This window comes from Schistosoma haematobium, chromosome 1, assembly GCF_000699445.3.
Source record: "Schistosoma haematobium chromosome 1, whole genome shotgun sequence".
NCBI lineage: Eukaryota > Metazoa > Platyhelminthes > Trematoda > Strigeidida > Schistosomatidae > Schistosoma > Schistosoma haematobium.
In genome coordinates, this window is record NC_067196.1 from 46,247,932 (window position 1) to 46,263,566 (window position 15,635).

At 37.8% G+C, this 15,635-nt stretch overlaps 1 protein-coding gene across 2 annotated transcripts; it reads left to right on the plus strand.

Annotated features, from left to right (window-relative positions):
• Positions 1–3,574: 3,574 nt before the first annotated feature.
• CIAO3 (Cytosolic iron-sulfur assembly component 3) lies at positions 3,575–15,522 on the plus strand. Of its 2 annotated transcripts, XM_012941650.3 has the most exons (9): positions 3,733–3,946; positions 9,390–9,518; positions 9,554–9,646; positions 9,681–9,833; positions 9,865–10,192; positions 11,562–11,955; positions 12,588–12,828; positions 13,223–13,499; positions 14,733–15,522. In XM_012941650.3, exons 2-9 carry the CDS (start codon positions 9,438–9,440, stop codon positions 14,945–14,947), a joined length of 1,782 nt encoding a protein of 593 aa, XP_012797104.2. In that variant the 5' UTR covers positions 3,733–3,946; positions 9,390–9,437; the 3' UTR covers positions 14,948–15,522. The 2 variants fall into 2 exon arrangements, with proteins under 2 accessions (XP_051074253.1, XP_012797104.2); XM_051208852.1 differs by having other exon boundaries at positions 3,575–3,845; positions 13,223–15,522.
• Positions 15,523–15,635: the final 113 nt, after the last annotated feature.

Here is a 15,635-nt window from a genome sequence, read left to right on the forward strand (position 1 = left end):
TAAACACTCTTCTGATAGTTTGCTAGATTTAGCAGCGTCTGGTCGTCTTTCCTTACTATAATGGACCATGAATTACAATATAGTGAAAAAAATCATTTACAATGAAAATTTCGGTTCCTCGGAAACCTCATCGTACTTCTTATCGTCATTTCCGTCCGTCCTGTAAAAAAAAAGAATACGTAAGTGCATGTCGAAATGAACTCGTGCGCGCGTTAACATACAAAGTGGGCAAAGGACGAAAATAAAATCATGTGCATGCGATAGTGTAAAAGCGACTTTAAGGAAATGGTATCTTTTAAAAAATTGTAATACAAATATATTAGCAAAACAATAAATATATATATATATAAGCATATAAAAATTGGTTGTTTTATATCATATAAAATGTCATGGAAAATCGAGACAAGGCGAAGTGCTAACTGATGTCTTACGTGGAATAGTCGTTCAAATGTTCTGGGAATCTTACTCTTCTTCCAAAATGTGTCGTTTTAAGTTTATTTTTAAATACTGTCGAAGTATCAACGTGCGTGTTGGCTGTCAGTCGAGGTATCATGAGTGTAGTAGTCGTGTCTTTCGGTTGTATCGACATGGATAGTGTTTCCTTCTAGATATACTGATTTGATGCGGTCGATGCTGATGCTATCGTTAGTTCCGTTCTCATCGACTGTGTAGTACTTAGGTTCGCATTGAAGAACTTCGAAGGGTCCTTCGTATGCTGATTTGAGCGGTCGTCGATATGAGTCTCGACGTACGAAGACGTGTGTACTATATCGTAAGTCAGGTTGAACAAAAACATCCGTTGGTTGCGGTCGAGTGGAAACAGGTTTAACTGAACGCATCACGTTTGTAAGACTGCTCTTGTAGAAAGTCACACCCACGTTCATTGAAGAAGACGAAGGACCTACAAATTCTCCTGGAACTCTATGTGTCGTTCCATAAACAATTTGAGCTGCAGTATATCCAATGTCGGCCTTCCCTGCATTGCGAATACTCAGTAAGACGAGTGGAAGAGCGTCAGTCCACTGAGAAGTGTTTGCAGTTGATGGTGAGGCTTTTAGTTGTCAATGAAAGCACTCTACCAACCCGTTTGCTTGTGGGTGGTAGGCAGTCGTTCGGGAACGAGTGATTCCTAATAGTGTGGCAAGACGACGAAAAAGTTCAGATTCGAACTGGCGTCCGTGATTTGTAGTGATAGTTGAAGGGTAGCCGAAGTTTGCTACCCATCGTTCGACGAAGACGCGAGCCACTGTTTCAACAGTGATGTCCTTGATAAGTACTGCTTCTAGTCATCGAGTGAGACGGTCTACGCAGGTTAAGAAGTAAGAGTATCCATTTGAATCTGGTAAAGGTCCTACCAAATCCAGATAAACATGGTCGAGTTGAGCATCGGGAGTTTTAGACGAACCTAAGGGACATTTGTTGTGTCTAGTAACCTTAGATTTCTGGCAGCTTACGCAGGAACATGCCCACTCTCTCACACCTTTATTCATACCAGGCTAGCAAAGCCGTTCTGTTATAAGCTTGACGGTTGCACGAACACCTTGATGAGGAATTTTGTGCAACGTATTGAAGACTTTGTGCCGGTGATGTTTCGGCACAATTGGGAGATCCCTACCTGTAGATGTGTCACAAAGTAAGGTTTCCTTACCTGTTTCCATCTGTTTAATGCGCAGCTTGAGGGTTGTTGATGATAACTCGTACTGAAGATCAGTGTCTTCTTCAAGCAACTGGGCGAGTTTAAGAAAATCGATTACTTGGAAACTGTTTAAGGAAGTTATTCGAGACAAGGCGTCTGCGACTTCATTGTTTGCTCCAGAAATGTGTTGAGTATCTGAAGTAAACTGTAAAACGTAGTCTAGTTGTCGAGAATCACATGGTGAGTACTTGTCTGAAGATGAGCTTAAAGAGAAGGTAAGAGGTTTATGATCAGTGAAAATGGTGAATTCTCGGCCTTCGATAAAGTGTTGAGAATGACGTATAGCACTATACATAGCTAGGAGTTCCCTACTGAGAGTGCTATACCTGGATTCGGTGTCTAGTAACCGTCTAGATAAAAATGCCAGAGGTTGCCAGGAGAAGTTAACCCATTGTTTATGGACTTCTCCAATTGCCGAGTCGGATGCGTCCGTGATGTTGTTAGACCCCAACCACACAATCCTCAAAGCTGAACCCGAGACTGCTGAAAATATAGATATTCAGCATTTGACGTGGAGAAAAACACAACGATGGAGAGGGCGGGAAAAAGTATCCAATCAGTTAGAATTGGTAGGATAGTATGGCCCAACCTTGCAGGCATGATCCCTCTTATCCATATCAAATATATTGTTCTATATCTAGCCTAAGCTTGTTCTCCATCATATATTGGTGATGGTTACGATGCACTGAGCTCGTGTAGACGATTATGTGACTTCCACGTAAAATCTTATAGATTAGGCAGTTACATCATGACAATCTACAACTTTAGGATTAGGTCTATTATTAGAGCAGTACTAATAACGAAGTAGACCATAATTCTACAACGTCTTCCGCTTTAATAAAAGCCCATTGTGAGCAATGTTTTCAAGGGCCTTACTAACATCAATGTTGATAATATCTGCTTGTGCCTCATTATTGAGTGACTGTTAGGTTCTCTTTCATTACTAACAGATCTATCCTGGGTGAAAAACCTACTTCAGTTTGGGCGCCTGAGCAGTATTCATACCATCGCACGAATCTTATGACGAAGTGTGACGTGCATATATTTGGTGCCTCCTAGTACCAATGTTTGTGCCTCTAAATAAATGATAAAATATTAATTTATGACAAATTCGTAATAATACTTAAGATATTTGCTTCCGACAGCAACACTCATATGGTCAAGCAGTCTGTAATCTGTTGAGTACTGCCTTGATCTTGTCTTGTAAAAAGGAATGACTGCGGCGTCTTACTTGTCCCAAGGAAACTCTGGTTGGTTGGGTGATATTTCGATTTTTTACAGACGGCGATGAAACGTATATTAAGGATAATCTAGGGTACCTTTGTGCGGCCTAACTGTTAAGAAACTTATTTGTCTTTCAGATGCTGCTACGATAGCCAAGATAACAAGAGTTAAGCAGCAGTACTTTTCTTGAACACGCGGCAGTTGTTTTATTGAGAATCACATCGTGGTAACTAAAATTTCACAAGTTCTTTATCAAAGTACGTCTCAAACATTTTAATTATTTGGAGAGTCTGAAGAGATAATAACTAATCATAATCCAACAGCTTTGTTGTCCGAATATTTTCAACTGCAATGACATTAAAGTCAATAACCTTATGAAGTCGAAGACGATAAAATATCAAAGTACATCTGAATTATATATTTCGGGAAACTACTACGTCTGATATATAGACGTTCTTCACGTTATGTATTAGACACATGCGAATGTCCATTTTCAGACGAGCGCCCTCAACCATTGGTGTGTCAAACAAAATAAATAATGTAATGAGTATTTATGAAGACTGAAGAAGCTACTTATATTAGAGACAATATTTCCAAACAGGTCTTCCAGTAAATAAAACGATTTTAAATTAAATTCGTGTACATCCGAACATGATTTTCGAATCGGTATTTGGTTAAATGTCCTTGTTGTCTAGCTATTCATCTTAAATAACACTCAGAAGTTTATTGAATCAGGATCACGTCACTTCAGTTTCAGTTTGGAAAGGACAAGAGGCTTGATGGCCTTTGTTAGTCCCGACAATGATGGCCTTGGTCGATCCAACATTCTTTTGAAAGTGTCGACAAATGGAGCTCCAATCACGAGTTCAGTTAATGAATTCCACTAGTTGATGATTCTATTGGAAAGTCGAAAGTTGGCTAACAAGTATCTTGTTCTAGGCTTGTGAACATTTTGGAGTGACCTTTTGGATTCCCTGTTTTGGAAGACAAAAAATGAAGGCATATCTGGTGCAAACTCATCACTAAGTAATTTGAAAAGTGTAATCAGGTCACCTCTAGTTCTTTGATATGACGGCAGGAATATATTTAAATTAGCCGTTCGGGCATCATACAAGAGCTTCAACATTCCAGAGACCAGCTTGGTTGCTGTTCTCTGAGCCTATTCCAAAAGCTCACTGTCTTTGTTTAGGTAGGGGCTAGCTGCTTGTACTCATTACTCGAGTTTTGGACGTACTGATACTGTACACAAAGTCAAAAACGTTTTAGCGTCAGCATGACTGAAGGTCATTTCCATTGTGTGTCTGGACAACAAGTAGCTCAGTGTTATTCATCGTGTATGTATCTGTACCTTGATGACTGATATGCATCACAATCAACCTGGAAGTATTCATCAGCAACTGCCAGGTTTTAGACCATTCAGATAATTTCTTCAGGTCATTTTGGAGTTCTAAGCTAACACCCTCACGTATTATTCTCCATATCTTGACATCGTCAGCATATAGCAAAACCGATGATGATAGGAGACGAGGAAGGTCATTTACATACAAGAGGAATAGCACTGGCCCCAAAACTGTACCCTGGGGCACTCCACTAAGCACAGTTCCCCAGCTAGATAACTTTGAGTTCACCTGCACTCTTTGTTGTCACCCAACTAGGAAGTCTTTTATCCACATCAATAGGTTGCCACCAACCCCGACATTTCTTAACTTATATAACGGCCGGTTGTGCAGAACTTTGTCAAAAGCTTCACTGATGTCAATGTTGGCTAAGTCCACAAGTAACTTTTGGTTCTTAAGAGCGCACCAGCTTTCACGAGCCACTAATAAGTTAGTGAGACAGGAATAACTTATTTTAAAACCATGATGTTTTTCCGGAAGGATCCGATTTTCATCAAGATACTTAAACAGTTACTTCAGATTTATCTTTTCTAAAATTTAAACAACCACACTAGTTAGGCTAACGGGCTGGTAATTCTCAGTTTAATGTTTCGTACCTGCTTTGAAGACAGAACTTAATGTAGCGTTCTTCTAGGCTTTCGACAAAAAACTCCGGATTACTGATAGATTAAAGCATATGCTTAAAGGGTTCGCAAAGAAGTTAGCTATTTCTTTTAGTAACCTAGATTGCAGTTTATCGGGTCACGTGGACTCGCCCACGTCAAGCTTATTTAGAAGGCCAAAGACATAGAGTTCTTTATTGGTAACCAGTTCGTGTGAGGGGATTTGCGTGAACAGACTGGAAGGGTGTTTCTGCGGCAAATATGTTGCTAAAGTAGTTCGAAAATACTTGAGGTTTACCATAGTCGTCCTCTACAAATGATGAAGCATGACTGTATCCCCATAGTGCTGGAATATTTTCTCTTCTCTTAGTCTCTCAGTTTATATACGAATACGAGCGTTCAGGAAATTTTGTAGATTCCCTAACAATTTTCTCTTCGTACAACCTTTAGGAGTTGTGTAGGGTCGAGGCACAAGTATTCCGAGCTTCTCAATACTGAGATTTTGTCTCATCTCTCCCGAGTAGCCTAAATATTTCCCACATTCTTCTCCTCTTGCAGAGGAGGGTGAGAAACTCACTATGTTGGAGAGTTTTGCGACCTTTTTGATGTAGTCCAAGGGATGTGGCGCGCAGTAACGTTTAAGCATAAATTTCGGAATGTATCCACAGCTCTTTCAATTGAGCACTCTGACTATACTGTTCAGTCTACTGACGATGCTGAGTGTCGCATATCCTGTATATTCGCTTTCCAGACGTTAGGTATGGGTTGAGCTGACGTTTACTCGTCTTGACCACAATACGGAAGTCAAAGATTAGAACTGCATGATGTCTTTTACCTAGGGGTGGTATATAATCGAGGTTAGTTACGTCACCCTCACAGTGGGTTAATATAAGATCTTGTAAAGATGGTTCAGAGTTCGGGTCCTACCTATCCGTTTTTTTCGCATGTATTAGGGCGCATGGGATAACTACATCAACTAGTTCCTGCTTGGAGGGATTTTCTGAAAATTCAGTTCTCAGATTTTTCCGGTCTATCATATGTGCATTAAAGTCTCCTAAGACCAGACATCGACCACTCTGTGACTAAATATTGAGACTGGTTAGCAAGACCTCGTTTACCTCATTGCTTGGACTGCCTTAGAACAGACCAACCATCGGATCTTATCCCTTGAATTTCAAGCGGCAGCTAACTAATTCTCACGTCTCCATATGAACTCTTCAACTACTAGGAATCCTAACTAATTCAAACAAGAGAGAAACTTATCAATACAGATACTGAAACCGATATGATTAATACTGATTATTTGATGTTTCGTATTTTGCTCTGAATTTTGACTCAATGTTGGGTGGATTTACTTATTATGAAGTTTACGCTACTGTTGCTAATGCGTGATAGTAATTATTCCTCTCTTACAAGTCAGTAGTAGTTAAATCTCTTTTGGATAAATTCTAAAATTATCGCATAAGTTTCTCCGTACTTTATGCTCATCCAATCGCGGTTCAACGATTGTTCCTAAGTGTCTTTATCATATAAGTAGTTAGTATGACTAGACTACATATACTTTGGTTTGAAGGCAAACAGTTTATGACCTAAGATTGAGTGAATCAAAAACATAGAGATACGCGTTATTCAGCTTCACATTCAATTTCGATTTTTTTGCGTGTAGAACGTAATTTTCGGTAAAGTGAGTCGTTCTACTTTACCATCTCTGTTTATTACATTAAGATATATCGCATTATGTGACATAGGATGCCAACCTAAAAGTTTTCCGTCAACAGAAATAGGGGCATTCATTGATGTGCTTTTATAGTCAGTATATTTAGCAAGCAAGTTTGCCACGAATAGTGTAAATTGTTATTCTAAACAGTCTCTTAGTTAATAAAATGATATAATATCCAAGTAAGTAAAACGTTTCCTACATAAGTGCTAGGTTATTTGTACCGCAAAGCAGCATCAAGCAATCTTGATGTTAATCACACTGAAAAGTATTGTCCTATAGGACTTAGAAGTCAAATATCAGACGTGAAGATATTGTTATGGAAACTTCATGTCCAGTCTCAAGAAATTACTCTGAAAGTTTAAAGGGCACGTACGCAAGTGTGTTCTTCAGAGGTTTTAAGCACCAAATTGTGATTCTACAGGACTATATCTAGTGAACTTCTTTCAAGCCTATCTAATTGGATCTCAAACAAAATGATACTTTTATACGTCTCCATTTCGCTCCTAACCGCTATACACAGTAGCGATTATCTCGATGTAATCATACTTGATCAACTCATTTTATTTTTAACTACTGATATTTTCAAACTGGTTTCGATAAAGTCCATGTATAATGTTATTAATAACTGTCAGCATAGGTCTTTAGAGATTGTTAAATGTCTTTGATATCACGAATCAGCCCAAGTGAGATAACCACTAATACCTAGAAATAAGTAGACGGACGTTTTTCATAGTATTTTGACTGGTGAATAGATTACGTGAAAACTAGCGGGCCATGAAGTCACAACAGCTTTACTGCATTCAGAGTGGCGCAAGGAAATATGTGCTCTTATTTGAGCATAATCGGAGTCCAAACAGGTTTCCCAGAACAAGCGACAGTCTTCTATCGAGCCTCTTCAACGGTGACTGATGGTAATATGATCTATTTGAGTACATCGTTGGTCTGGTGCAGGAGGTCTCTGTGTTAGACGATGTCTCTGTTTATGCTCGAGATTAATGCTTGTTAGAAATGAACGATTGTCTGAGCATACTTGCAGCAGGCGGTCACAATTATCTGTTCGCTAAGCTGGAATACCAAAATATCCACCTAAATGTCTTTCTATTTGGTTTAATCTACTTACCTGGGCACTGAAGTTACCTGCTACGGGTGCTATGTCTGTGTGTTTAGCTTTTTGAAAATGTTCAGAAAGTTTTCTGTAAAATCCATCTTTCAATTCATCCGGGGTGGAGTTAATGGAAGCGTAGGTAGAAATGCTGAAAAGGCAACGGCATGTATCCCTATTTACTGAGTTCTTACAGAGACGTTTAGCCAAACAGCACATAGGCGACTGTTAACAGGGATCTATTCTAAAAGTGCTTGTTTTGCCCTCATACTCAGTGCTATGCCTACACTGGCCAGTCCACGAGAACTCGCCGTTATGTCGCCAGATAAACAGAAGCTGTATCTCGCCGCCTCCCCGTTTTTGCGTCATGAGGTGAAGTAAACGACCACACTAGGATCCTGTATGTGTGTTTCCGCGACACAGCACACATCAGTCGTACGAGATCATACGGTCTTAGCCAAGGAGAACTGCCGGCCGATTTGACACGGGGTCTGTACGTTGAAGGCTCCAATGTGTAGTTTGGAGCGAGGTTTTAGTAGACCTGGAACAATATTTCGCGCATTAGAATAGTTGGCCATAGTGGTACTTGAGGCAGAAGTCGAAGGAGTAAGTTTAGAGTGGATAGTCGAGGTGGGGGAAATAATAGGAATTGAAGAGGGAAATCGGTTATGAATACAGTGGTTTTGAGTTCTGTTAGAGGTATGAGGGTGGCTATTAATTCCCGATTGCCCACACCGTGAAGGGGTTATTCTAGAGGTACCTGGGAAGGAAATTAGGTTAGAGTTAGTCCTAGTAGCTTGAGAGCGTAATCTCAGTGCCCAAGGGACAACTGCTTGAGGTTAGTGACGCACGACCTCTTATGAGTAATTTTCGTGTTAGCCCCGTACTTTTTGGGACCGTACCACCGGAGACGGATATCCTTGGGATAAGGTGAAGTGTGTATTTTTAGGGTCGACGTTTTTTTAACTCCACCCTTCCTTGTGGGAAGGCAGTATCGCCGTTATGTTGGTTGTCTGAAGGAAACACCCTACTGCTGTCACACCTCTGTACAGTCTGCAGTACGACTTTGCCCTCAGACTGTGAGTTTGTCGCTTTTAAGCTTACCGCTCTTCAATCGGCCTGCCTGGCATGGTAGAACCTATGTATATACTGATGTAATTTATAAAAGTGTGTCATTCAGTAAACTTTTCGTACAAGTTAACTTAATTACTTAAGAGGCTCTTTAAATTTGAGTATACTAAGTCACTGACTATTTTCTACCAAGTTCATCCACTTTACCTTTTTTTAAAATTGTAAGCACTAATAGTAGTTTCTCAGAGATTTCTGTTGCGAATTTAACAGTATGTGAATACGGATATACAAATAGATTTTCATGTCATGTTGGATGCATAATAAAAACGTCTGCTAATCTTAATAACTAAGATCTTGAGTAGAGGCACTCTTCAACTCACTTTGCTATTTGTAGTAATCAAAATTCCTTAGAAAAAGTTCTAAGAGGAAGATAAATAATGATTGCAAAAAATATACTTCTTCGTTTACTTATTGTATTTCTACCTACTAATTACCTTTTTTCATTTGCTACTATCAATCATGCCTTTAATTTTTCGCATCAACGAACTCATATCTTTGGTAAAATTATTTTTTGTAGTTTCATGGTTGTAAATTTGGTCATTAATACACATTATTACTTCTCATAATGTCCGCAAAATCATCCGATAACAAATTCTCGTCTGTTATTCAAATAAATACGATAGATGATTACATCGCTCCCACACAGGTCAGATTTGTTTCTCAATAAATTGAATATTTTAGGCGTGTATTAAACCGGTAAAAATCGATAAATCTGTTGGAAAGACCAGATCTGTTAAAGTTGAAGAAGATGGTTCTTACACGGCTATAACTGAGGTATTTTGTGTTTCTGGTCAATATGATCTCACAGGATGGGAGTAAATATTCCTTACAAAAAGCATCCATCAGTCTTAATGACTGTTTGGCTTGTAGTGGCTGTATAACTTCTGCAGAGACCATTCTTATATCCGAACACAGCTCTACCGTATTTTCTGATATTTTATTGCAAAATAGGTCTAAAAAGGTATGGTTCTCAATATTCTTAAGATTTACAGATAAACGATCGGAGCATAATCGTTGTCTCGTTGTCCCCACAAACCATTGCCAATTTACTGAGCCATGTAACAGCCCTTCCTGAAAGTAAATTGGCTAGAGCATTCCACTGTTTTCAAGTCAGTAATTCCCTATCGAAGTCGGATATGAATACTTTCAGGACTTTTATTGCCTCGTGTCTCTTTTCTATCGGGATTCATTTGGTTACCGATGTTACTTGGGCTCGTGACATATGTCTCTATGAAGCGGGATCAGAATTCATAGAGCACTTCACAAAACGCGGTGATAAATGCGCAGATCATTTACCCTTGTTCTCCAGTATTTGCCCAGGTAATATTGGTATTTCCCACTAATAACTAGCACACTTCCTAACTTTAATTTCAATTGCATTCGGTGCATATTGTATATTTTATTCTTATCCCTACAGATAACACTCACAATCTTTTTTAAAATTTATCCTCTTGCACACCACATAACCTTACGAAACTGAAGAGATGAGAGTTACATTTTTCTGACATTGGTACTGTGAAAAAAAGCAAGATCATCCGTTATTGCTTTTTAGTTTATGGATTTACGTACCTATTTAGTTCCACAAGAATCGTATCTCCCACTGGTGTCAGCTTTATTCGCTTGTGTCTCGTTTGCTTATTAGAAGCTTATTGGGAAAAGCAAATGTTACATTCATAATCTGTTCTCGTGAGAACTTATTCTTAACGCACTTTAATCTAGTTGTACGTTGATCTCCCCTCCGCTGGCTTTGAGGTTCCTTTCAGATAGTACTTTCTTATACACAGCCTTATATCTAGGTTGCTGTATCACCATTTAATTTCTTACTGTTCTATAGTATGACTTCGAATTAGAAGTTCTGGTCTGACTGGTTTAGAATGAATTCATTTTAGTGAAGACATTTAAAACAAACAGACTAACTAACGCAGATACTGAGCCAGTCCGGGATGCTATACATCGAAATAGTAAGTTAAAACAGTCAGTGAGTGGCTGAAATGGTTACTGAATCATATCAACCATAGTCACTTTAAATAATCACCTAGTAGCTCGCATTTCTGCACACAACTCTAACGAATAGATAATTTGTTCTGTTTATCTTAAGGCTTTTTCTGCTTATTCTTTACCAGGTATCTGGATCTGCTCAGTAGGTCACGGTCGTTGCATACAATTCTAAATATGATTGATATCAGTCATTTAGTACTTCCACTACAAACCAACAATTCGAATACACTGATGATTGAATATTTGTGCTTTCTAGACTTAGTTCGGAATGCGATCGGAGTATGATGTGGCTGCAGGAACCGATGGAAACTTCATCCAGGTCGTGCATTGCTAACTAACTGTCTGGTACATTTTTTATTTTAATTTTACCATTTTCATGTCTCAAGCAAGTAGTAGTAGTTCGAACTGCTTAAGGGGGAAGAGATCAAACTAATACCTGAAAATGAAGTAATTAATGTAACATGCGGGATTTTCCTATATTTATGTGGTTAATATTGTTAGTCGCTACTAATACAAGTGTTATATGCAATTGTTGATCAATGTGAACATGATACTACTAATGAAACCTAAATCTGTGATTTCTATGCGGTAGTGTGTACGAAAATCACAATGTTTAAGCCAGAAAATTTTTGGTATTGAGAACCCAAGTGTAAAAGCTGTTTAACGTTCTGTTTCTTTACTTTTTTTAAAGGTTGGATATGTTATGCTGAAAAGAGTCCCCTTACTTCATCCAACCCTTCAAGCTCTGAGCACAGTGAATTCTCAATTATCTCTCATATATCAAATGTTCGTTCTCCGCAGCAAATCGCAGGCAGGGTAATTAAACTTTTAGGTGAAGAAAAATGTTTTCATGTCAGTATTATGCCTTGTTTTGATAAGAAGTTAGAAGCATCTAGAGAGGAGTTTTCGGTACCTTCAAAAAGTATTTCTGACTTTTATGTCCCAGATGTTGACTTGGTCTTGGCTACCAATGAACTGCTTTGCTTCCTTGAATCATTAATTGACGAATCCAGTGGTATCGTCTCGTTTTCTTTTCCTGAACACACATCTGAGGTTGGAGAAAGTCAGCGGTTAATATTAGAGAGGTATGGATATATTTTTTTTTTGAAATGTGTGCCTATGACTGCTACTATTAGGTATCTTGTCTATTTTCATTAAACTTGAGCCATACTTAACCTTGGATATGTGAAATTGCAACCATGTCCTTTAATTTGTGTAAAACCAACCTTAAAAATATTAAATCAGTTGTTAAAAACTAGGCGATGTTTCCGAAACTATAGTTGATCCTAGCATTTTATTTTCCGATGAGTTATAATAATATTAGGAAATGTAACTCACATATTTTTCCCTTCTGAACCTGTTGGGCTTTTTGTTGTGTTAATTAATGAAATCGACCTGAGTACTATAGAACTATCACTTCAAGTATAATTCTTAAATACATTTTTATTTCATATACACTGCTTGTTCTATTCGAAATAATCAAACTTATGTAGCTAAAAAGATTTCTACGACGTAACGAATTCACATTCTGTAGATGATGATGTGCTCGCTTTATTTAAATCAAAATGCATCCACAAATTTAGAGAACGGTGACTTTTATTGATAATTCTAGTCTTAAACTAAAGGAAATTAATACTAATCACACTAGTTAGTTTACAGTGTTCTTTAATCTATGGAAACAATAAACCAAGTGTCAAATACTTTCTTTGTTTTCTAGATTATATGAAATATTCTGCGTAAAAATATCGCACGGAAAAACAGGTGTTGGATCCGATCATTTTCCTTTGCTAGTCAACGAAATGCTTCCGATGTATAGACACAGTGGGAGTGGTTCAGGGGGATACGCAGCATGTATTCTTAAGATGGCAGCAGAAGAACTATTCTCGGTAAAATTAAAGTCTGATATATTAGAGGATGAACGTGTGATAATTCGCCATTTACAAAATCGAGATATTCAGGTTGGTTTGTAGTCTTTCGTTTTACATGGAATATATTTCTATTTCCTCCAAAACACACCAACTAATTTCGAAAATACATTACCATTGATCCTATTTTTATAATAAATCATCATGTTGCCCTTCCTTAGTTCACCTGCATTGGTTTAAATTGTATTCGATAGAATTTTCAAAGAAATACTTTTGACATAAATCATCTGTTGTGTTACTCAGTCCAATATCTCGATATTTAATTTTAATGCTGTAGACGATACTAAGACTTTAATCTTTAATGCAAAACTACGTATTTATGGTTAACTGCATGCCATATTCAAAATAAGGTGAATAATCAACGATCGTTTTGTCTGTTGTTGACTAAATATTCACATCACGTTATCCTCTTTGTTTTATTTTCAAGGAATTAATCTTGTTTAATTCAAAAGAAGATCGTAGTCTGGCGGAGTCTCTGCTATCATCTCTTTCAAATCGAACACCTTACCGTCACTTGGAAATTCAACCAAAAGCACTGTTAGTATTTGGGATAGCTAATGGGTTTCGCAATATCCAAACTATTGTTCAATATCTGCGAAAAACTTATCAATTTAGAAAATGCGATAACCCAGATCAAATAAAGTTTAAACAGATAAAAGCCCACTATCCGTTTGATTATGTAGAAGTGATGGCATGTCCAAGTGGTTAGTCAAATGTTTTCGTAGATTACCTGTATTGAATTTAGTGTTTAAAGGAGACTGTCCGATCATATATGAATTGCCGAAATATATGTACGCCCTTAAGTTGTCTGTTAAATCCGGTACGACTGGATACAAGATCATCTGTTAACTGTTGGGTATTTGGTAATATTATATTTTTCTGAGATTAACAAATGAACCAGTCCTAGCTGAGTTAAGTTTTAGCGCAGTTCACGTTGAAATGAACAGGCACTGTTGTAGCTCTTCTTACATATATACACTATGTATCCCACTCTATGAAACAGGAAGCTTGTTCATGTAAATCCAACGCGTCTTAAGTACGGTATAACTGGATATTGAAAATTCCTTATTATTCATTTGATAGTCAACAGCAACTACAAAAGCCTAGAAGTGGCTGTTCAGAACCTAACTGGCTAGTAGAAAGATGGCACAATGTAACTACATAAGGAAGGGATTTTGAACTGCCAAGTTGTGCTATTTCACCTCCAATCAAGGGGAGTGTAGACCAAACTTCATGATGTATGCCACAAAACGCGATGTTGGTTGGAGTATGACGGCGGCATGTCACACGCCGTATGGCACGAGTCCGTGAAGTAGTTGACTGATGGAGGTGAGGCGTGTTGCTGGTGCAAATTATGTTTTGGATCCGCGTGACCAGTGGTTGAAAACGTTAGGCAAAATAAGCCAGTGGATTCACTCTTCTTCCCCTACGTATTGAGCCTCAGTAAGCGTTCCTCGAATTCATTCTTTTTAGACAGTATTCTCCACTGTTTAATCTTCAATTTTTCTTCTCTGATAATCTCGTTAATTTCAGCTTATCGTGCTCTTGTGAGATGTTAATTGCACTTGAATGATATTGTTTCTATTTACTCCAAAATTAACTCAACCCAGTTGTTGTGTTACAAACTTTAACTAATAGTATTTAGTCACCGTGATCATGTGATGTTACTGGAGCTTGATCTGTTTTTTTTGACTAAGTGTAATTTACAAGAAAGTAACTTGGTATTCTCATAGGACTAATTAACTGTAGCCTAATGACCGCGTGATCTCAGTATTGAAACTTAATTTTTGTGTGAGAGCCAGTAATACTAACGAGTTGAACAAACCGAAATAGTTTGGACAAAATTTAAGCCGGTAACCTGACACTGCCATATTTTATGATTAATTCTAGTTATTTGTTGATTGTATTTGTTATTGATAGTTTGTACTTTTTTACAGGTTGCCTTAATGGTGGTGGACAAGTAAAAGAAATTATAACACAAACAAGCGAACTGTACGCAAGTCTCCCAGTTTCTAAACCAATGTCGAACGCTTTGGTGAAGAATTTGTATGAATATATCAAATCCAAAGACCCTAACCTTAAATACCTACACACTACATACAAATCTGTTCCTAAGATTGAAATAATCAACCCAAGTGCATTAAAATGGTAAATCATAGGTTAACTCAAATGAAATAAATTAGTTTTTGCAAACTTCGAGGCGAGTGTTAATATTTTTTGTCTTTTATTAGACGCCTATTTAGGTGCTAGTTACAATTCAATTATTGTTATATAGGAATTGACTTGACAGATCTACCATCAACTGATTTTCAGTTTTTCCAAAATATCTTTGGAACTCAATAGCGCACATCAACCCTATGGTTCTTCAAATAAATTAATATATTTGTAATATCCCAATGAGTGACTCAGTGTAAGTCACTTCTTCATAGAATTTATTTATAACAATCTACCCAATGCTCAATCTATTCGAAATTATCAAGTCAAACCTTGGTAATGATACCTACTTATGGATCCATGTTTAAAAAATTACAGTTTACGCTTAACCGGCGGTAGCACATTTTTGGTGACTCCCAACATAATTCTGCACCTGAAAAATCGACAAAAACTCACAAGTTCCCTCATGTTAGTTGGATATAGATTGGATTAAAGCATGTCCCATGTGGGACTGTGTTAAGGCATGCTGATTGGCTGTTTCCTAACCAATCAGTGCTAGCGGATGCTTGGAGAGGATTCTAGAATCTTGTGTAAATATGCTAATGCTTTTCTTATTTTGATTCCTACTTCCATCCACCCTTGTTATTTGAGATATAACTACGTTTCTGTTCAACCGTGTTCTGGTT

What these genes read in the sequence shown, in the direction of transcription:
- CIAO3 (XM_012941650.3), top strand. Translation starts at nt 9,438, where the DNA reads ATGTCCGCAAAATCATCCGATAACAAATTCTCGTCTGTTATTCAAATA. An exon ending in ATTACATCGCTCCCACACAG is followed by an intron (nt 9,519 to 9,553) that starts GTCAGATTTGTT and finishes TGAATATTTTAG; the next exon opens with GCGTGTATTAAACCGGTAAA. An exon ending in AGTGATGGCATGTCCAAGTG is followed by an intron (nt 13,500 to 14,732) that starts GTTAGTCAAATG and finishes ACTTTTTTACAG; the next exon opens with GTTGCCTTAATGGTGGTGGA.